At 38.5% G+C, this 22,338-nt stretch overlaps 2 protein-coding genes across 4 annotated transcripts; one reads left to right on the forward strand and one right to left on the reverse strand.

The window, feature by feature from the left end:
• Positions 1–9,812: 9,812 nt before the first annotated feature.
• LOC130727982 (uncharacterized) lies at positions 9,813–14,756 on the forward strand. Of its 3 annotated transcripts, XR_009015500.1 has the most exons (4): positions 9,813–10,163; positions 11,067–11,265; positions 13,144–13,208; positions 14,150–14,756. XR_009015500.1 is itself a non-coding variant. In XM_057579297.1 (3 exons), the coding sequence occupies exons 1-3, from the start codon at positions 10,101–10,103 to the stop codon at positions 13,197–13,199; spliced, it is 318 nt and encodes a 105-aa protein (XP_057435280.1). In that variant the 5' UTR covers positions 9,813–10,100; the 3' UTR covers positions 13,200–14,112. The 3 variants fall into 3 exon arrangements, 2 of the variants coding, with proteins under 2 accessions (XP_057435280.1, XP_057435281.1); XM_057579297.1 differs by lacking the exon at positions 14,150–14,756 and having other exon boundaries at positions 13,144–14,112; XM_057579298.1 differs by lacking the exon at positions 13,144–13,208 and having other exon boundaries at positions 9,814–10,163; positions 14,150–14,750.
• Positions 14,757–17,145: 2,389 nt separating this feature from the next.
• LOC130727983 (uncharacterized protein At5g01610-like) lies at positions 17,146–20,413 on the reverse strand. Its single transcript, XM_057579299.1, has 3 exons — positions 20,255–20,413; positions 18,553–18,607; positions 17,146–17,712 (listed from the first exon to the last, which is right to left on the reverse strand). The coding sequence occupies exons 1-3, from the start codon at positions 20,339–20,341 to the stop codon at positions 17,342–17,344; spliced, it is 513 nt and encodes a 170-aa protein (XP_057435282.1). The 5' UTR covers positions 20,342–20,413; the 3' UTR covers positions 17,146–17,341.
• Positions 20,414–22,338: the final 1,925 nt, after the last annotated feature.

The following is a 22,338-nucleotide window of genomic DNA, read 5'->3' on the forward strand; positions in this document are numbered from 1 at the left end:
TGGACTGGGCGGGACATAAAGGATGCTTATGCCCGCCCAAAACGAGCAATCAACTGAGCAAAGACAGCCATGGCGGGAATCAACGACACAACGAATATCTCTGCCCTTCCTTAGGTGGACCCACGAGCCAGCTAAAAGATTCTTTTGAATTTGTCTTATATGCATAGGGATTTGGGCCCTGATTGTCAGGCCCAAATATAGGAAAAGTCCATATCATCACCACACCCTCTATAAAAGGGGAGGTCATCAACCTGTACGAGACACATTTTCAACATTAATGAGAATTTACCTTTTATGACATCTTTGCCATTTTTAGTGCTCTGCTAGGGTTAGCTTTCTTATCTTCTCTTACGTAAGCTTCTCTAGTACAGAACATTGGCGTCGTCTGTGGCTCTAACCTAGATCTACCAGTGACGTAGAAGGTGGGAGTTACGACTCATGGAGACTCGTTCATGCGGTGTGGGTCGCCGTGATCATCGCCGGAGAGGTGGTGGACGTCACGGCGGCCGCGGCAGCGGACGGGACAACAATCGTCCTATGCTTCACGAGCAAGAACAAGAGGCTTCCTCGGAGGGGGTCCACTCAGTGGCGCAGTCACCAGCGTCACTGGTGAATGTAGCTCCGGGAAAACCTTCAGATCTGATAGCTAAATCAGATCCAGGTGTCAGGCGACGATCAACGCCGCCTGAATATGTGAACTTAGAAGACCCTAAAACCAGTGCTCCACGGAAAACGCAGGAAGTAGTGACGGGTATCACGCCCGCGGCTTTGCAACAAATGTTAGATACTTTGCAGAAGGTGCAAACCCAAAATGAGCAGTTGCAAGCCCAAGTCGAGTATCTAACTCAGAGGCAAGATTTTAAGCAAGGGCAACGTCTTGAGGCAGAGGACGTAGTCGAATTTCAACCCTTTGTTCCAGCCATCACCAAGGTAGACATACCAAAGCATCTGCAAACAATGGCATTAGACGCCTTCTCAGGCGACTCTGATCCCATGGAACATCTGAGATATTTTAACACCAAAATGGTAATTGGTGGGGCAACGGACGCGGTGAAGTGCAAATTATTGCCTTCAACATTCAAAGGAATGGCGATGTAGTGGTTCATCAGACAACCGCCCTTCTCCATTGACAATTTTACCGATCTGTCTACCAAATTCCTAACTCAATTCTCCGCCAACAAAACTACAAAAGCAACTATGTTTGATCTCATCAGCATACATCAGCAGCCAGGCGAGAAGTTAAAAACCTACATGGCACGTTTCAGTAAGATGGCAGTTCAGCTGGAGGAGGATAACCCGGATGTATGCTTGGCGTCTTTCAAAAATGGCCTTCGGGCGGGGGATTTAAACCGAGACTTAACAAGGCGACCAGCGAGGGACATGATGGATCTTCGCGCTCGCGTTCAGGAATTCATCCTAATTGAACAAGATGATCAGAAAAAACAAGAGAGGGAGGAAGGGCGCAAGCAGACCCAATCTGGCGGTGTTCCACAGGAGAAACCTAAGGCGGGAAAGGAAACCAGGATAGCTCAAACTCCGCGTATACCAAGACCGGGACCATATCAAAACTCCAAACCCGGATTCCAAAATACATGGCACAGAAATCCCCAAGGTCCCACTGCAGCCTCGGCTGGCCAGCACGGTGCCTCGCCAGCTCCAGTCCCGCTTACTAAGTTGAATGCTCCCCTAAGCACCATTTTGAAAGCAGTTGGGCAGACAAATGTTGTACAATATCCTCCGCCGCCTAGGCGGCCGCCAACTAATGTGGATATAAATAGATGGTGTGAGTATCACAAAACGTTGGGGCATACCATGGATAACTGTTGGAACTTGAGGCGGGAGATTGATCGCCTGATTAAGGCTGGCCATTTAGCAAATTTTGTTAAAGACGCAACAACACCAGATGCCACTAAGATGACACAAGGGGACAAAGGTAAAGGAAAGGAGGTAGTTGAAGAGTTGGGCGATCCAGTTGGAGAATGCTCATCCATTGCAGGAGGATTTGGAGGAGGTGCGATTTCAAGCAAGGCTAGAAAGCGTTATGTGGCGGCAGTACACTCAGTACATGAGGCGTACGAGGGCGAATGTTGGTTGAATCACTCTCCCATTATATTCACCCCTCAGGATTTTGCGCATGTTATTCCCCATGACAACGACCCAATTGTAGTAACAATCAGGGTTAACAATTACATGACGAAAAAAGTGTTTTTAGACCAGAGATCTTCGGCGGACATCATTTACGGGGATGCCTTTGATCGCCTGAGGTTAAAGGAGTCAGACTTGAAACCATATAAAGGAACCCTGGTGGGATTTACAGGGGATCGTGTCAATGTGCGGGGATATGTGGAAATACCAACTGCCTTTGGAGAAGGAGAGTTCGTTAAGAAATTTCAGGTGAAGTACCTAGTCTTGGAATGTAGAGCCAATTACAATGTACTCCTGGGGCGGGATACTCTCAACAAGTTATGAGCTGTCATTTCAACTGCTCACTTAACTGTCAAATATCTAGCCTGCAATGGGAAGGTCGGGATACTGCGCGTAGACCAGAATGCAGCAAGAGAATGTTATTTAAGAAGTGTGGCGCTCTATGGGCGAAAGGCCGCCAAGGAAAGCCACCGAATTACAGAAATCTTTCCACAAGAAGGGTTTAGTCTAGACCCAAGAGCCGATGCTGATGATTTTCGCCCACAACCTCTGGAAGAAACCAAGCAGGTGCAAATCAAGGATAAGTTTTTAAAGATTGGAAGCAGTTTAACAAAGGAGCAAGAGAAAAGATTGATCACCCTTCTAGGTGATAATTTGGATCTCTTTGCATGGACCATCAATGATGTACCAGGAATTGACCCCAATGTGATCACTCATAAACTGGCCATACGACCCGGGGCGACATCAGTCATCCAGCCAAGGCGAAGAATGAGTGATGAAAAGAATAAGGCAGTGCAACTAGAGGCTGAGAAATTAATCAAGGCTCGCTTCATCCGTGAGGTGCAGTACCCAACTTGGCTCGCCAATGTTGTAATGGTCAAGAAGGTCAATGGGAAATGGCGAATGTGCACGGACTACACAAGTTTGAACAAAGTGTGTCCCAAAGATTCGTATCCGCTTCCCAATGTGGATAAGCTTGTGGATGGCGCTTCCGGAAATGAACTTTTAAGTCTCATGGATGCCTACTCAGGCTATAACCAAATTATGATGCATCCTTCAGACGAGGAAAGTACAGCATTCATGACTAATCAGGCGAATTATTGTTACAAGACAATGCCTTTTGGTTTGAAGAATGCAGGAGCTACGTACCAACGGCTCATGGATAAAAATTTTTCCAGACAAGTAGGCAGGAATATGGAGGTATATGTGGATGACATGATCGTTAAGTCAGCCATGGCTGGTGACCACTGCGATGATCTAAAGGAAGCGTTTGCTCAATTAAGAACATATGGAATGAAGTTAAATCCTGAGAAATGTTCTTTTGGGATTCAGGGGGGAAAGTTCCTGGGTTTCATGTTAACATCAAGGGGGATAGAAGTGAATCCTGATAAGGGGAAAGCGATCTTGGAAATAAAAAGCCCAACAAGTGTAAAGGAGGTTCAACGTTTAACAGGACGAATGGCCGCCTTATCACGTTTTTTGCCGATGGCGGGCGACAAAGCGGCCCCATTCTTCACTTGTTTAAAATAGAATTTGAAGTTTCAATGGACAGAGGCATGCGAACAAGCTTTTACCAAGTTGAAAGAAACATTAGCAACGCTACTAGTACTTTCCAAGCCAACGCCAGGCGTTCCTTTGATACTCTACTTAGCAGTCACTGACAAGGCGGTGAGTACGGTGTTGCTCCAGGAAGAAGGAAAAAAGCAGAAGGTTATATATTTTGTGAGCCATACTTTGCAAGGGGCGGAATTGCGGTACCAAAAAATTGAAAAGGCGGCTTTGGCAATTCTGAAAACAGCGAGGCGCCTCAGGCCATATTTTCAAAGTTTCCAAGTCAAGGTTAAAACCGATGTCCCCTTAAGGCAGGTACTCCAGAAGCCTGATTTATCAGGGCGATTGGTCAGCTGGTCAGTTGAGTTATCAGAATATGATATACAATACGAGCCAAGGGGCCAAGTTACAATCCAAAGTTTGATCGACTTCGTGGCAGAATTAACCCACGGAAGGTGAGAAAACTCAAGGAGAATGAGTCCTATCTGTGGATGGATCCTCCAATGACACTGGAAGTGGGGCTGGGATAACTATTGAAAGTCCAGACAAAATGGTAATCGAACAATCTCTGAAATTCGAGTTCAAGGCGAGCAACAATCAATCCAAATATGAGGCTTTGATCGCCGGCTTAAGGCTAGCCATTGAGTTAGGCGTCCAGAAGTTATTCATCAAAGGAGATTCGCAGTTGGTTGTTAAGCAGGTAAAAGGCGAGTATCAAGTGAAGGATCCGCAACTTTCTAAATACTTGGAAGTCGTACGCAGATTAATGATGGAGATAAAAAAATGTAAGGATAGAACATGTTCCGAGAGGGCTGATGTGCTGGCGATTGGGCAATTACCAGACAGTCATCCAAGAAACCCTTCCTCGCCCAAGTATTGATTTGGTGGAAGTGAAGTTAAAAGCAGTCAAGTCAGTGACTGAAGGCGAGCCTTCTTGGATGGAGTCAATCAAGATTCTCCTGGAAAATCCTCCAAAGGATGACGATCTAAACACGAGAGCAAAACGTAGGGAGGCCAGTTTTTATACGCTGGTAGATGATGAGTTATATCGGCGGGGAATTATGTCTCCTATGCTCAAGTGTGTTGACACTAAGGATGCCCCGGGGATAATGGCGGAAGTCCACGAAGGAGTGTGCTCCAGTCATATCGGTGGGCGATCATTAGCAGTAAAGGTATTGAGGGCAGGATTTTATTGGCCAACGATGAAGAAGGACTGTCTGGAATATGTCAAGAAATGTGAAAAGTGTCAAGTCTTTTCTGACCTACATAAGGCTCCACCGGAAGAATTAACAACCATGATGGCACCTTGGCCATTCGCTATGTGGGGGACTGACATTTTAGGACCATTCCCAGTAGCAAAGGCACAAATGAAGTATATCATCATGGCGGTTGATTACTTCATCAAATGGATAGAAGCTGAAGCAGTGGCGACTATCACAGCCGCCAAGGTCAGGAATTTTCTGTGGTGAAGAATTGTGTGCAGATTTGGGGTTCCCATGGCATTGATAATGGACAATGGGACCCAATTTACAAGTAATGTCACCCGGGAATTTTGCGCGGAAATGGGAATTGAAATGCGATTTGCCTCGGTAGAACATCCACAAACCAATGGACAGGCTGAGTCAGCTAACAAGGTTATTTTGAAAGGCTTAAAGAAGAAGCTGGATGAAGCGAAAGGACTTTGGGCGGAAGAATTACCAGGCGTCCTATGGGCATATAACACCACTGAACAGTCAAGCACGAGGGAAACCCCATATCATTTAACTTATGGAACTGATGTCATGCTCCCTGTGGAAATTGAAAACCAAAGTTGGTGAGTAGCTCGGTTTAATGAGAATGACAACGGGGGAAATTTGATAGCAAATCTAATCATGCTGCCTGAGGAACAACGGGAGGCGCACATAAGGAATGAGGCGGGGAAAGTGAAGGTCGCAAGAAAATTCTCAACGAAAGTGGTGCCAAGAACGATGAGGGTAGGAGACTTAGTGCTCCGAAAAAATACTATACCTGAAAAACACAACAAACTTTCGCCCAATTGGGGCGGGCCTTACAGGATTATAGGCGACGTTGGAGGAGGAGCTTATAAATTGGAACAACTTAACGGTCAAAAGGTTCCACGAACATGGAACGCCTCACATTTGAAGCAGTATTTTAGTTAAAGGGAACAACAAAAGCGAATGAAGCCGCACTCTTTTTCCCTTTCTTTGGAAAGGTTTTTAATGAGGCGGCATATATGTAAAGAATGAAGGGATAATTGTTCCCAAGTATGGAAAGTAATGAAAAAATCATTTCAAAAAGACTTGCTTATTTTTTGATTTATATTACGAGTTTATGCAGTGCAAATCGTATCAAGGTATATAATACCGCGAATAAACCTTTCGGAATAAGAAAGTATCGCCATCAAATATTACAAGCCTTGGCAATTCTAGTGGCCACTAGAAACCAAGCCTCGTCGAAAAATCGGCCAAGGTATATAAACCTAAATAACAACAAAATTTGGTAAACAACTTCAAGGTAACAACTTCAAGGTAACAACAAACGAACTTAAACGAACTTCATTAAAGGTACGAAAGGGGCGAAGCCCATACATGATTTAAAACGACAATAAACAAAAGGGCAAAGCCCAAAGCAAATTTTGACTTAACAAAATAAAAACAGAATAAATTCAAGCCAGGTTCTCATTGTTGGCGTTGTTGTCCTGGCTTGCGACAGCTTGAGGGTCTTCCTTTCCTTGATCCTCATTCTTGTCCTGGTCATTCCCATCTTCGCCATTTCCTTCCTCAGGCTCACTTTCAGAATCAAATTGATTAATTGAGGAAGAAGGTCGAGGCCAACATCATCGTCGCCAACCACTTGACCATCCTTGATCTCCTTCAGATACCCGATACGGAAAAGATCAAAGCCCGGTTCAACAACACTTATTTGCTCTTTGGCCGCCAGAAAGCCTTGAGCAAATTGGAGGGAGGCGCGCCCTAAAATGGAAGCATTCAGGCGTTCATACTTCTTCTCCAGCCTTTGGCACTTAGCCTGAACAGCAGTGTGTTTGACATTGATGGCTTCTTTCAGAGACTTGGTCTTCTGAAGGAGCAGGTTAGAAGCAGCCAAGTCATCAGTTAACTTAGCGCATTTCTCCTCAGCAGACTTCAAATGTTTGTTGGCTGTCTCAGCATCGACTTTTGCTCGCTCATATGCAGCCTTATAATCAGTCGCCTTCTTCTCAAAACGATTCTTGGCCGACTGCAATTCTTTCACACACTAAGCCATGCCCGCCACGGTACTGGCGGCAGAAAGCGCATGGAAAATGGCCAGGGAAGCAATGTTGGGGGGGCCTCGACCGGAAACATCTTTGTGAATTCGGTTGTCAAAAGTTCGAGCCATGAAGTCCAACCCGTTAAAGTGAGGATCAGATAAACTCAGCAAAGGGGGAGGAGCCTCGCCGCCAATGGCTGAGCTAGTGCCAACATGGCTAAATGGAGTTGGCGGGCGGTTGATCAACATACTTGGATCCTGGTGGGGTGGCGGGACATTGTCATGTCCCTTCTTTTTCTCCGAGGGTTGACTCTTGGAAGCCAAACCAGTTGGATTGAGAGTTGACTGGTGAAGAGGTTTACCACCAGCAGTTTTTTCAGCAGCGCCTGAGGTTCTTTGGCGCTTAGGGTCCCTGACGTTATCAGAGTCCGAAGCACCTTTGTTCTTTTTCTTCTGTTCAAGCTCGGCGGCCCTTTTCCTCGCCGCCGCAGTAGATTGGGCGAGGTATTCTTTCATCTTTAGCGGGTTAGCGTCGACCTTGCTTTTTCCCATTGTAGCTACACGGAAAGTATCAGTTAGACAGGGCACATGAACAAAAAGAAAAGCAAGTTATGTGCGAAGATTATAAACTTACTAAAAAATTGATTTAAGGTGCCGGATTTCGACGCCTCAATCAAGTCATGACCAGAGATTACTGGCAGTGTGCGGAGATAATCGGCGATCCCTCGCTCAGAATCATCCAAGGCGTTATACGAAACAGAGATTTTTCGGCGAGGATTTTTTGTCCAATAAAAAGGGAAGAGAGGATTATTGTCGGAATCTCGAAACAAGTTCTTTATTTCAGGCGACTCCATAACTTTGAAGTATTTTTTCTGCCACACTTTGTAATGGCTCTTCAGGGCGGTAAATCGGCTCATTTTCTTGCGGGCTAAAAGGGGAACCCACTTCACGGATGTAGGTTTCGTGGTGACTGACTTATAGAAAAGAAAAAACAAGGGGTAGGTGGGAGTGAAGCTCAAATGTTCGCAAAGGATTTCAAAGCAACGGATAAAACCCCAGGCGTTGGGCTGGAGTTGACAAGGCGCCACGTTCAGAAAGGATAGAACGTGGCATATAAAAGGCGAGAAAGGAAGTTTAATATTCAAGTCCAGGAAAAAATAACCATAAACGAAAAAGAAATCGGGCGATTCATCAGATGGCTCTTTGCGTAAAAGAACACAATCATCCTCGCCACATGGAAGAACATTCAACTGAAGATCTTCGTTATTAGAGGTGGCGGGATTTATCTTCGTAAACCCTTGGGCAGATATTCGAAGCGAGTTGATGCTCCCAATACTGCCCCAAATGGAACGCCAAAGACATTTATCTTCAACCAAATGCACGTTTGTACGCCATTCGGGTGAAGATAAATCTCCATTAGAAGAAAGAATAGAGTCTACAGAGCCGGCGGGCCCGGAATCCTCGTGAGTGGAAGGCGAGGATTGAATTTCAATAACAGTGGGGGCAGAAACTTCCCCCTCTGTAGAGGGTGAAGAAAGTTCCAGGGAAGAAAAGCTAATATTTTTTAACGACATGCTGGGTAATTTCATAAAAAGAAGAAAGAAGAAGATGAACAAATTCAAAAAGAAAAAAAGAAGAAGATGAACAAATTCAAGAAGATAAAAGAGGAAGATGAACAGTTTCAAGAAAGAGAAAGAACTCACTGGAGGAAGCGGTGGAAGATTGGGTAAGTAGGACGTTTGCTATGGGAGAACACCGCGCAATGACGACGGCCGGAGTGAGCGGAGGTTCGCCGGAGTTCAAAAAGGAGAAAGTAAGAATTTCAGAGAAAGTTTCAGGGAAAGAGTTTCAGAAAAGTGAAAAGTGAAAGGTAAAAAGGGGTTTTTATAGAGGAAAAAGGAGGAGAGAGAATGAGTGGGGAAGATCGTGAAGAGTCGTGGGATTTGAAATTTGAAAAGGTATGAAGTGAAAAGATGTAACTCCTCGAGACGCACAACCGGAAACCGCATTCATGGCAAATGATGACGAAATCCCGGAAAACAAGGATTACGTGCGTCAGTTGAAAAGACATGATTGACGGTTATGATAATGGCGATGTATCAACGAAAATAAAAAGGGCGATGTATTAAGGAACAACGAAATAGCGATGAGTGAATAAACAATAATGTGGCGACGTTCCCGCGACCACGAGAAATGGTGATATCATGACACCTCACAAGGTAAACAATAAAATCGGGCGACGAAGTAGCATATTAAAGACATTTCGACTCAAGTTACCCGAGCCTCATGTCTTGGGGGCATGTGGACTGGGCGGGACATAAAGGATGCTTATGCCAGCCCAAAACGAGCAATCAACTGAGCAAAGACAGCCATGGCGGGAATCAACGACACAACGAATATCTCTGCCCTTCCTTAGGTGGACCCACGAGCCAGCTGGAAGATTCTTTTGGATTTGTCTTATATGCATAGGGATTTGGGCCCTGATTGTCAGGCCCAAATATAGGAAAAGTCCATATCATGACCACACCCTCTATAAAAGGGGAGGTCATCAACCTGTACGAGACACCTTTTCAACATTAATGAGAATTTACCTTTTATGACATCTTTGCCATTTTTAGTGCTCTGCTAGGGTTAGCTTTCTTATCTTCTCTTACGTAAGCTTCTCTAGTACAGAACATAAACATACACCACTTGAGTCATAACTTAACTTGCTAGAGTAAAATTAATAATAAATAATCCATATTATCTACTAACTTAAAATGCAAGGTGCAATTTCACTGTTCATAGTGCACCATTTTTTTGTTGTTGCAGTTGTTAGATAGTTGGGCCTATTTCTTATTTGGGCTTCTTTAGTTGAATGATAGGTTCTATTTCCATAGGGTTAGCAGCACTCAATCTCTCCCTTTCTCCCGTGTACGTTATGTGCTTTCCTCTCCTTTCTGTCAGTTTTCTGTTCAACTAGGGTTACCAGACATGAACCCTATCACCTTTCTTCCGTTAAATCCGGCCACCGTCGTCCCACCACTTCGCGTAAGTGCCCATCGTTCTGAACCTATGATTCCTAATCTATTCACCGACTATGCCGCCGTCACTTCATCAACAGCTGTTCCACTTCATCTTGTACTTCCTTCCGCTAGATTGGCTGTAATCGTTGGATGCTACTATGCTATGGAGCTCATCTATTATCTATCTTCGCTTCTCCCTATCTACAAACCATGGTACTTTTGACATCTATTTACTTTTCAAAACAACTGTGTTTTCTGCTTTACAGGTTGTGATCCTATACCCTATCTCCTCACCTAATTCCTTTACAGCTTCTCTGATTTGATCTGGAGAATTCTAAATTCGTTGCTATAAATTGAACCATGTTGATGTTCATATTGTGTTTTTAGCCCAGTACCCCTGCTTGCATTTTCTCTCATTTCTTTTGCTTTGATTCATTTGTCGTGTGGGTGGCCATGTGAATCCCTTCAAGAGTCTCTGCCCAGGAAAAAATTACTTGCAAATGGACTGAGGTTTAGATCCACACTTCATGATCTTAAGTTCATCCCCGGGAATTCGATTACTGATTTCTATGAACTTGAGCACAATATTTCTCAAATTCACTGTTGTTAATGGATCTGGGTATGAAGAGATCAAAACACTGTCCATAAAGAAATTACATGTTGTGGCGGCCATCCATATTTGATGTTGAAAGGTTACCGCACCAGCTTTGGTGTTCTGTTTCTTGATATGGACTACTAATATTTGTCTTTGATGGTTTTGTTTTTCTGAGACATTAAATTTTATTTTTGTAGTTTTTGTGGGCACAGTTTCTTGGATTCAAGTTATCGTTGGTCTATTGATATGCTTGGAACTGTATTCATTTAATATCAAGTATTTCTTACATTATAATGTCAGCTGATAGACCCTTGGTTCATTAGAGGTTGAGTAGTGTGGGTGTTTTCCAATTATTAATTTTTACTTGCCTTAGCCTCTGAGAAAGCAAAATAATTGATGAAAATATCACTTAACTTTCAAAAAAAAAAATAATCTCAGTGTTTATTTAATGTACATTAATTCTTTAATTGACTTATTTTTAGCGTTAGTACTGTATTGAGTATGTTTGTTGTTAATTTTAGGGTCAAAAAATCGAGGCAAGTGCTCGGAAGGCCATGATCTCCAAATTCAGGTTGGAGCTTTGTGAAGGAAAGGTGTACAAGATTGCATTGATACTAATTTTTGTACAAGGAGCAACATGCGAATGGGAGACTGTCAGGGATACAAGGAGTTTTTTACGAGAAATAAAAGGAAGCATTAAAAGGATTATCGGTGGAAGAGGTGACTTGTAAAGAACTCTTTTAGTGCTTTTAAAATTATTTTATGTTTTTTCCTGGGTATAATTGTTGTAGTTTATTTAGGGAATTTTTTAATATGGTATGTGATGATAAAAACTTTTGCTGAATGTTTGGGATTTTGATCGGTGATGTGTGTTGAAACTAGCGATCTGATGCAGAGTATATTGTTTCCATATAACATTGTTAGTCTCTTTAAATACAAGTTTGTACTTGATAAGTTGATTGTTTTGTTAGTATTTTGTCCTTCAATTTTCTGAAGAAGTTTATATCTGAAAGATATACCGGGAATTGTGGGTTGTGGGTTGTGGGGGTGGGGGAGGGTAAACAACAACACACAGTTCTTAGTCTTTAATTTGTGAGGATAATATGTTCCATATTCTTTAACTACTCTTCAGTATGTTTCTAAAGCACTAAGTTAATGGTGGAATTCTATTTGAATTTTATGCTTCCTTGGTAAACAAGACACCAATCTGGTCTCTGCTCTAATCATAAAGCTGATTTCTATACGGAAAATTCTGGTGCCTTTGCTGCCTTAAATCTTGTGCTGTCTTTGTGCTATTCTTCTGTTTGTGGCTGCTTGCTGAAGGTGGAAAGGTACAATGTGTTAGGCTGAATTTGTGGGAGTGCTATTGGGAGTTTGTTCTTGCATCTGGCAGCGTGATGTTTCTGTTTCTAGACCAGTTTATTATGCTGGTTTTTTGTCCCCCCTTGGGCCAATAATGCGCATAGATTGAGGAAGGTTTGGCTTGTGCTGGGGGGTGCTGTTTTTAGCTTAGTTTTTTCCTTTAGTGCCTTGATGTAATCTTTGTTTCTGTTTTGCTCTACTGATGTTTCTCTTTGTGTAATTGTGGTGTGTTTGTAGACATAGTAGAGTATGAAATAGTCATGGTTTGAGCTCCCATATAATTTCTTTCTTAGCCCATGTCCATCCCAAGGTCCTTATAATTCATGATATGGTGAAACGCATGGAAATGGTAGACTGCCACCACAACCTCATAAAAAATTCAGCAAGCACAAGTGATCTCATCACATGATTGTGGAATTGGATTTAATATTTTTGTAGTTTCATATTTTATTATTATCTTTATTTTTTGCATTGTTACTTTGTTAGTCTTTTAGGAAATTAACCATTGTTTATCAGATTTTGAAAATTAAGCCATGATTGAAGCAACAATTAGATTGATTTTTCCGTTTCATTGCATCTTTTGCTGTTGCAATTGGTAGGCATTAGTCTCTTCTTGATGGCAATAACGAAGTGAGACTATGAGGTTTCATGCATAGCACCAATGTCACTATCTCTTTAGATGTTTTTTAACTATAGTTCTACATAAAAATTTATCTAACCTTTCACAGTATAGTATGAGCTAACTATCTTTATCTTTTTAATTTTTTTGTTAATGCCATGTAAAAATGAAGTCAGTAGTCACAAAATAATATAACTTTCTTGGTTATTGTCTACATTGGCGTTTTTTACGGTCATAGGGCAAAATGGCCAGGTCAAATATAGTGTATTGATAGCTAATGTACAAATACCCGAGTTCTTAATCCTAATGAATTTTTATAGCTGAATCTGAAAACAAGAAATGAAATTGTGGTGACTGAGTGTGTGTGTGTGTGTGATATTGATAATTAGACTATCTACAATCTTGAAAAATTAGAGTGCAAAATGGGGTGACTGAGTCTGGTGGAAGATAGTAGGCTAAAATTCAGGTAAAGAAGCCTAAATGGTCCAAGCAGTCCCTTTAACACCACTTGATCTGATTCTTAGGTTGTGGCTCATTATTTCTTCTTCGACGCTTGATTTATGCACATTTTGACCTTTTTTTCTTCTTCTTTTGATCTTGTGATCTGTATTAATCAGATATGCCACGAAGAGTTAACTCAATTGTACAAGTGAATGACTCCAAAGAGACTTAGAAATTGAAAGTAAGGATTACAAGTCTGTCGCTTATTGAAACATCTGTAAAAATGCTTTCTTTTCCACTGGCTTTATTTAACGACATACCAAATCTAGCTGATATATACATTTTTTCCAATCTATGCGAGCCAATTGACTATCTATTGCTCTTGGTAGATTAGAAGGGATTGAAAATGTTTCCTCTTTTCTAGAAGCAAAACGTTGTTTATTTCATGTTCTACATGTGGTTTGATTTGTAGAATATTATAATTGTGTAGCCACCTTAATTCATTTTTTGATATATATTTTCAATGAGTGGCTATCTGAAATATGTTCTCTCAATGAAATGTACATTCAATACTATGTATGTTCTTGATGCAATGTAACATGTGTGTTTAGAGAATTTCAAAGTTGGAGACAATGACTCTCGAAAGGAATAACAAGTAGAGTAAAGAATTTGACTAGCTCTTATATGTGAGTGATTACATTATTGAATTTGTTCCATCACAACATATAGCTAAGGATGGAGCAAGTGTGGAGGTAGGTAGATTTAGACCCAGTTTGAAAGAGCTTATTTGAGCTTATCTGACAGCATAAGCTCTTATGCCAGTGTTTGGGAGGGCTTATGCAAACAGCTTATGGTCTGCCATAAGCTATTTTCAGCTTATTTTCATAAGCTACTCAGGATAGCTTATGAAAAACAGCTTGTGCTTATATACAGCTTAGTTTTAATTTATTTCAATAATTTTTTAAAAATAGCTTATGAATAAGCGCTTATGTCATGAGCGCTTATGACCATAAGCGCTTAATTAAGCTGTTTTTCCAAACGAGACCTTATTGTGTCTATCTTGCTCAAGCCCCTTTTCTTGCCTTTACATTTAATGCTAATTTAAGATTGAAGTATAAATGAGAGGTACAGAGTATTAGTGAAACTTTTATATATAAAATAACCAGTTTTTACATTATGTAGATCATGGCTACTCGGCAAAGAAGTGATCTTCTCATGAACATCCCAGCTCTGCGCAATTTTGATGTTATGACCATCCCAGGTGAAAGTTATAGTTGTATAAAGATAAAAGATTTACAGCGAGCCTTTAGTTTAGAAAAATGTCAGAGATAATAGAGTATATTGAGGAAATTTATTGGGGGTCAAAGAAACGAGTTTTGCTTCTTGGTCATAGCAAAGAAGGAGTACATGCAGCAACTGCTTTATCATTGTATTGGTCTGATTTGAAAGATAAAATTGCGAGATTGGCATAGCACAGTCCCTATGGTGGTACACCTATAGCTTTTGTTGTGGTGCGACCTAAGCAAAAAAAGGAACTTGCTTGGATGGTTTACACATCGCTAAATGATGATCCTTCTGAAGGAGATGCATCTCATGTGTGTCAGGCTCTCTTTGTCTCTATTTGTGGAAGTGGGACAGAAATAGAGTCATGATCGCGCTTGCTATAAAAGATGAATGAAGCACACAAGTTCTATTGTACCTGTCATTATATTCTCTCCAAAGTTCTTTTATATTTATTTTTTACTATTCTATATGATAAAAAACGTTGGAGTGAGGACATGGATGAGAATGTTCATAAATCTATATATATATATATATATATATATATATATATATATATAGCAGATCTTGTGGAATAAACTTAGCTCATGTGTTGTTGTATATTTCCTTTCATATCTCAACATGTATAGAAGAAAAAGTTTCATATGATATAGGTAAGAAACAAATCATGGTGGAATTATTGGAACTTGAAAAGAAAATTAGCACACTTAAGAGAGTGATTTAAAAATTAAAGATAACAAAGTTTGTTAGCATTTGAAAAATAACTAGCTTATTAAACTAAAACTTTACCACTTATTTACATATGGTGTGTCCTTTTATGACTTATATCCCTTTTAATCCATCTTGAGTATAAAATACTTAAGTGTAGGGACAAACTTTGCCTTAAAGTTTCATCGTATTACTGTTATCTGTATTAATAATGATAAATAAAATTATTTATATTTTTTTCGCATTACAAAAAAAATCTTATTGATGTAATTTTTTTTATCATTGATGTATTGGTGTAGGATGAGTTTTGCAACATAAACTAAAAATAGTAACATGATTGTGAAATAATTATAATAACAGTGTAAAAAGTCTATATATGTGAGTGTGTCATTTATACGTATTAAAATGATTAAAATTCATTTATAAAGGAGTAATGATATATACACACCTCATTTTTAAAACACTTCATTTCCACCTCTTTTTGTTTCTATCACTCTCTTCTTACCATCTATCACATCTCATACTTTCTCTCCCTTACTTTTTCTTTTCTTCCTATCTCTCTCATCATTCCACCTCACACACCTCAAAAGAGAGGTGTGTGAGTAACATTACTCTTTAAAAAGTGGTAAAAATAATAATTAAAATGAGTACAATATGTAAATTGTTTAATTTATTTTAACAAATTGTAAATAGTCTCTCCGTGCATCGCACGGGTATAATCCTAGTAATAAGAAAACTTATGATAATCGATAACTATTCACCGACATGATGCTATATTTTTTTTTCAAAAAAAAAAAAGACATGATGCTATCTGAAATTCAATGCCACGGAAGAAAGTCCCATTTTCATAGTTTTGAAAATTGAATAGGCCACATTTCAAATAAAATTGAATGGGCCGAGTAGATAGAGTGAAATTATAAATCCATCTGATGTTCGGCCCATTTAAACCAACAAATCAGCTATTGTCCAAAAAAAGTTCAACAAATATTAGCATTAGTGAGAGTCTATATGTAGAAAATTCAGTTTGATTCAATAAAATCGCATGAGTCTGGTGAAAAAAAGGTGGAAATTTTAGATATCCAACAGTTCACTTGAAATTTTTTTGATTCTTTGCATGTTAATTTTGTAACTTGTCCTGGAAATGTAAGGTATGGGTTAGCAAGTGATAGATTTAGTCTATTTAAAAGAAAGAAAGAAAAAGTAGTAGGCACAATATTTGGCCAGTAGTTCATAGGAATGCATGAAGCAACCTTATTTGAGCTGTCAATACTTTTTCCTAGTCCATCTTCCCGGAAAACAGTATTAACATCTAATTGGAACCTCTTTTTAAAGACCTAACGGATTTATGGGAGAATGGTTTTGAAACTTATGATGCTTCTAGTAAGAAGTTGTTTCATGCTCTTGCTGCATTACTTTGAGCTTTCAAGTTTGGCTTTTGGGAGAGGTAGATCGAAGGGAGACATGGAGTGGTGTGGTAGGTTTTCCAGGATGTTGATATGGGGTTTTTGTTGTTTTTTGTTGTTATTTCTGGGTTTGTTCTTCATCTTGGTCGGGGTGGGTGAGAAAGGAGGAGCCATGGTAGTTGAGGGAGAGGGTAGATATAATGGCTTGTAAAAAATTTGCAAAAAAAATTGAAATTATTGAAGGTGGGTAAAGGAATAACCTTGAGATTAGGTGGTAAAGTCTAAGTTTTAGGTAAAACATGTGACAGTGGCTGTTTCTGATGTCTTTCCCTAGAGTGAAATCAAAAGAATACTAGACAGTTATGTTGTTGAATTGCCAATTTAGTTTCGAGTATCAAATAAAGCTGTGGTATCATAAGAAAAACATAGTGTGCCCCAATAGAGAAAAACTGAAACTAATTAGTGCATGTTTGAAACTCAATGAAAAACCACAATGAAACAAAATCCATGATGGATAGAACCAATGTTGATAGTCCGTTAATTTTTGTTTCTGTCCACTATATTTCCACTGTTAATGAAAGTGAACTAAAAGCTTAGTTGAATTTACTATAGAATGTCTATTATATATACAAGCTAGTAACTCAACAAGTAACCAAATAACAAACCCAACTAACTCACTTTACCTATACAACTTAAAACTAACTCACATCATCTAAGAATCTGAAAACTATGGTTTTCTACCGAGTTTCCAAACATGCAATATAGCAATTAATTCTAGAGTCAAAATTAATTAAGCATAAACTTATGTTAGTAGCTTTTTAGTGTCAGAATTGATTCTAAAATAAATAAGCTGATCTAAACATCCTATTAATCAACAAGGACCTAAGAGGAGTTCAACCAAATCACAACATTGACATCTAAAGAACATAACAGCCCACAAGAACAGACAAATAACTGCATGCTACAAACCACTGATAATATATTAGAATTTATCTACGCTTACACCATCTCTAGAAACCTCATATGCCTCCTTTCTCCTCGTTTTCTTCATTCCAGCCGAGAAATGGAGCTTGGATCCCTCAGATGTAATGGTGGTCACTTTTGCCCAGATCAGCACTTTGGTTTTCATTCCCTCAATGTCTGTTAACTTGCCTTTCTCTAAATAACCAGACACACTGGTGGAGAAACGCAAGACTGATGAGTCCCTGTATCCTACTTCACACACTTGAGGAATGTATACAACAAGCTTCCCTGTTTGTTCGTTAAATTCATAGTTGGTTGCGTCACGAGGAAAAATGCCTATCGGTAGATCATGCTCCTTTAGCAACTCTATTAATGGCTTTTGCATCTTTCCTGTGAAGTGTCAAAAAGAGAGGAGACATGATTAAGGAGTAAAATTGATTTGATTCGTCAATTAGAAGTGTCAAAAAGAAAATAGATGGAGAACTTATCTTTGAAAGGATTTATCATGTTTTTGTGAGTTGTTATAGACACTCTATTTGAAATTTTTTATTTTTATTTCTAATTTTCACTAATAAAATACAAAACTTATGTGTTTTTTGAGGACTAGAAACCAGGAAAACCACATGACTTTTGTATTTTTGGGAGTAAAAATGTATACAATTTTTGCAGGGACTAAACCAATAATTACACATTTTACAGGGATGAAAAACATATTTATGACAAACTAGAAACACAATTTTAAATTTCTCTTTGTTGTAACAAACTCTCATCTTATTAGCTTCTAGTTTAAAGAATTTCAAAATCCTTTGCAGTGTGTATCTAATTGCTCTTAACAGCAAAAGAATAATGGTTCTGGGAAGCATTGCTATATACAAGTCCATGTTTACACCAGACATTCCACATCAAAGAAAAAGAAAGAAAGAGAAAAAAAATATAGAATACACAGTTATAGTGATTCCAGATATTAATTTCAAAGTTGTAGTCTAGCCCACTCGTCATGGAGATCCCCTAAATGCTGGTAAGATGGAAACCATTTACATATAAGGTTGGTTAAAACATTTAATGGCCTTGACTATAATCCAAGTAAGGAATGAAAGTTCAAAGCATTTATTTATTTATTTGAGATTATGAGTTGCAATTAAAGGAAGTCCCCACTACAGCACAGATTTAACAGCGCAGATTTGTACATCAAATGTATGAGCAACACAAAGAAATGTTAGAGATACAAACCTTTTAATTTGTTGACCAACCATTTAGTTCCTCCTTCAATACTTGTTGAAAGTGACTAAAAACCAAAAATAAAAGTGGTAAATACATAAAACAAGAAATAAAATTTCTCTTTCATTTCAACATGTATAATCTAGTGGAAACAGTACAGTCCCAGTACTCAAATGATTTCCATTATCAGAAAGTGAATAAATCAATCTTGAACATTGCACCTTACCTAATGTTCATACTAAAGAAATCTTCTACGGTCTATATCCAGAGCAGGAAGAACTACAGAGTACTGAACTAGGTCAAATATACTTATATACGTCATTAACAAGCAAATCATTTGCCTATATTAAGTGAAAACCTTCAAATTTTCAGTAAAGAAAAATAAGCAACACCTTTCAGTTTCAGCACCAAATCTGAGTTTAAGAGTATGCATTAGATAAATTATAATGTTATCTACTAGATGCTCACAGAAAACTAACAGCATGGTAAATGCATACATTTCTCTGCTTAAACACAAATATTAAGCAAAAGTTGCTCAAATTGATTGTAGAAACATTGTCTTACACAAATGGTATCAAATCATACACACAAGTTAGAGAGCTTCTCCACCTTCCTCTGTCCAGTCCTAGCTAAAATTTCCTAACAAGACTTTCATACTACCTGTTCCTTGGTTACTCCTAACAATCTAGCATACTTTGAGGTCCAATTTTATATAATCTCATGTCACTATAAAAGAATCATTTGATTAATTTCCTGTGCTGAAAATGAAACCATAATCCTGAGCTCAGTACCTAATGTTTCACACACACTTATACTTAGGCTTATAGCCTATAAGTTGTTCTATTCATCAAAACCTAAATCATGCACTAAAATTTTGTCAAATGCAAAATCTCAGAGCTGTTGATAAACTTGTAGTATTTACAATTTAAAACTCCAATATATGACAGCGGAAGCAAAATATCTTATCAAATATAGAACATTACATCCACATTTATAGTCAGTATCTCTTTGCAATTTCAATCCAGTATTTCCGATTCAAAACCAAAGCCTACTGCTAATATGCTACATGATCCAACATGGGCATAAGGCCCAGGTCTGAGATCCAAACCAGGAATGATGTACTACCCAACCAATGGTCAGGGTCCCATCCCTCCAATGACTGCCATCACTAATGTAAAGATCAAGAGTTTTTCTGTCTGAATCTCCGAGGGTCAGAACACAGAGCTCAAGGGAGATTGGGACGAGGTTCACAACGTATCCCCACCCTTACAAGCGAACAGGCAAGGACGAATCTCTCTGAGATCCAACGGTCTCCCTAGGACCTCACCTGAACCCCATCCCAACAAATCTTGAATTGTAAATGCAGGGGACAAAGCAAAGTAAGATTTTACACCCCTTTCTGCAACATTTCTACCATGTAAAACTGATATCCTGGGGCTGGGAGGATCATAAAAGGGCATGCATGTGGGATTTTCTTTCACATGAACAATCAACAATTATACATAAACTTGTACCCTTGACCCAAAACAAGAAAACCCAGAAAGACATGACAATTCCATAGTTTTCCTTTCCATGAGGCAAAAATATATAATATAATATAATACCTAAAATTGTAGGTAGGGTTCAACCATTGAGATTGAAAAATAAAAGGAAAAATCTGAACTTGAGCGAATAAAAAAGGGAAAAAACATAAAAAGGATGAAGTAGTACGTACGTTGATATCATCACCGACAGAGTTAAGCTCCTTGTTGGCCTTCTTGCTGAACCAGTATGAGCCAACCTTGTTCAATAGCTCATCCATTATTCGCTCTATTCCTCAAACTCGTTGAAGCGTAAATATAATACTACTACTAAATTCTGCAAGTCAAGTCGCCACGGTGCTATTTGTTTCTATATGCAGCATACTACCAATTCTTTCTGGCCACGCTATTGTGGTTTTTTTTATATAATATAATATAATAATAATAATTATACAAATTTACAGTTTTGCACGTTTTGAATTAACCAAATTCACATGTAAAAACCTAAGAGGGGTAGCGAGCTATTGGGTTCGATAACCACACAATACAATCTGATGGAGGGATTAAGAGTCTTAACTGTGACTAAATCCTGAATCTGACGATATTTAAAAGGTGATCGGTTACCGAATGTAAATACCAAAAATTCATATGTCAAATTGAAAAGAAAAACAAATTGAATTCCAAGATTTCTCCTGCATAGTTGATCTTTGACACATCACATTTTTCAATTTCCTAGTAACAATCAAAAATATTTTTACAACACTATTTTTTTAACTAACTTTTGGTCCCTAATCTTTGAGCGAGGTATGTTTTTAGTCTTTCATCGGCATAACTTTTGATCCTCACCTGAAGGATGGCTTCGACCAACTTGTCAAAATGTGCCGCGATCATAACATATCACGCTTACGTGTAAATTCTAACTAATATCATACGTTTAAGTCAACGAAATCGATATTAACCATTTATTAGGATTTATTGACATAAACGCATGTTATTAGTTAGATACTACACGTAAGCGTGATATGCCATTGCCGCCACTCACTTTGGCAAATTGACTAGAGGCTGGAGCCACCCGGGCAAATATCAAAGCTGGTTATTTTCCTAACTGCGGGATTACATTTGAAAGCGACTATAATAAAGGATTAAAATAGAACTCGCTCAGTGAACAAAATCTTAATTAACTTTTTTGTTGTTGAATTTACAATACTAATAGTTTTTTTTTGTTTTTTTATTTTGATATGCAAATGTTAGTTGTTAGAAATGTTAGTAAATTAGTCATTCCTCCGGGTTCGAACCCGAGACCCTTCACTCTTCATCTCACTCAACTCTTATGTCCCTAACTCTTACCACTTGAGTTATCCTTCGGAGACTATCATAATCTTTAATATATATAAAAGAAGTTGTCATTATGAGGTATTTCATAATTTAATAAATTATGGTACATGAATTCTCTACGGGTAATTATTTCCACCACATGTAACAAAGAAATTGTTTATGGGTAATTCAGTAAATCTAAATAGAATTAATAGTCAAATTAGTTCCTGAGTTTATAAACGAGTTTGATTTTAATTCTTTTAAAAAAAGTGACGTTTAGTACTAGCCGAGATGATTTGACCATTAACCTATCTAAATATAATAACTCATAGATTAATGTTTTAATCTCATTACATATTTTTTTATGAAGCACAACTGTCTAAATGAAATCTCGTAATTAGAAACGGAAGGAGTAGCCAATAAGTTTGTGCATTGTTAAACATAAATCTATATATGTTCTTTATCCGTACCTTTTACAGTGCATTTTCAAAATACTTCTGGGTAGGAAAAAGAAAAATTAGTCTGATCTCATAGCTTACGTCCTTGCCTGCAAGTTGATGATCCATTTGAATTAATCTATCATTCGACCTGTCTTGACTTGAGCAATTTCTAAATTGTGAGTTCCAAAACGTCAATAACTAGTTATTATTTTATGAACTAAAATGGATCTAAAAAATTATATGAATGAAATCAACTAATTTAAAATATGATCTTTTATCACTTTATTATACTTGATAAATAAACATGATAATGAACTTTTAGTCTAACTAATTATCTCATGAAAAATAAAAATCCAAGATAAAATAAATGGGAATTATTCAATATCTTCAAAAAAAAAAATTGAAATGAATATCTTCAAAAGTTAACACATTACTTTTAAAAATTGAATGAAGTTGTATATCTACAATAGAAAATTTTCGTACTCACTGTCATAAATCGCAGGTGTTGGACGTTCTGCCACAAA

This window comes from Lotus japonicus, chromosome 1 (assembly GCF_012489685.1).
Source record: "Lotus japonicus ecotype B-129 chromosome 1, LjGifu_v1.2".
NCBI lineage: Eukaryota > Viridiplantae > Streptophyta > Magnoliopsida > Fabales > Fabaceae > Lotus > Lotus japonicus.

Bases quoted from the DNA above. Each gene is read 5' to 3' on its own strand.
- LOC130727982 (XM_057579297.1), top strand. From the start codon at position 10,101: ATGCTACTATGCTATGGAGCTCATCTATTATCTATCTTCGCTTCTCCC. The intron at 10,164-11,066 runs GTACTTTTGACA...TGTTAATTTTAG, and splicing joins CTCCCTATCTACAAACCATG to GGTCAAAAAATCGAGGCAAG. The intron at 11,266-13,143 runs GTGACTTGTAAA...TGTATTAATCAG, and splicing joins AAGGATTATCGGTGGAAGAG to ATATGCCACGAAGAGTTAAC.
- LOC130727983 (XM_057579299.1), bottom strand. From the start codon at position 20,341: ATGGATGAGCTATTGAACAAGGTTGGCTCATACTGGTTCAGCAAGAAG. The intron at 18,608-20,254 runs GTACGTACTACT...TTTGGTTTTTAG, and splicing joins CTGTCGGTGATGATATCAAC to TCACTTTCAACAAGTATTGA. The intron at 17,713-18,552 runs GTTTGTATCTCT...GACACTTCACAG, and splicing joins GTTGGTCAACAAATTAAAAG to GAAAGATGCAAAAGCCATTA.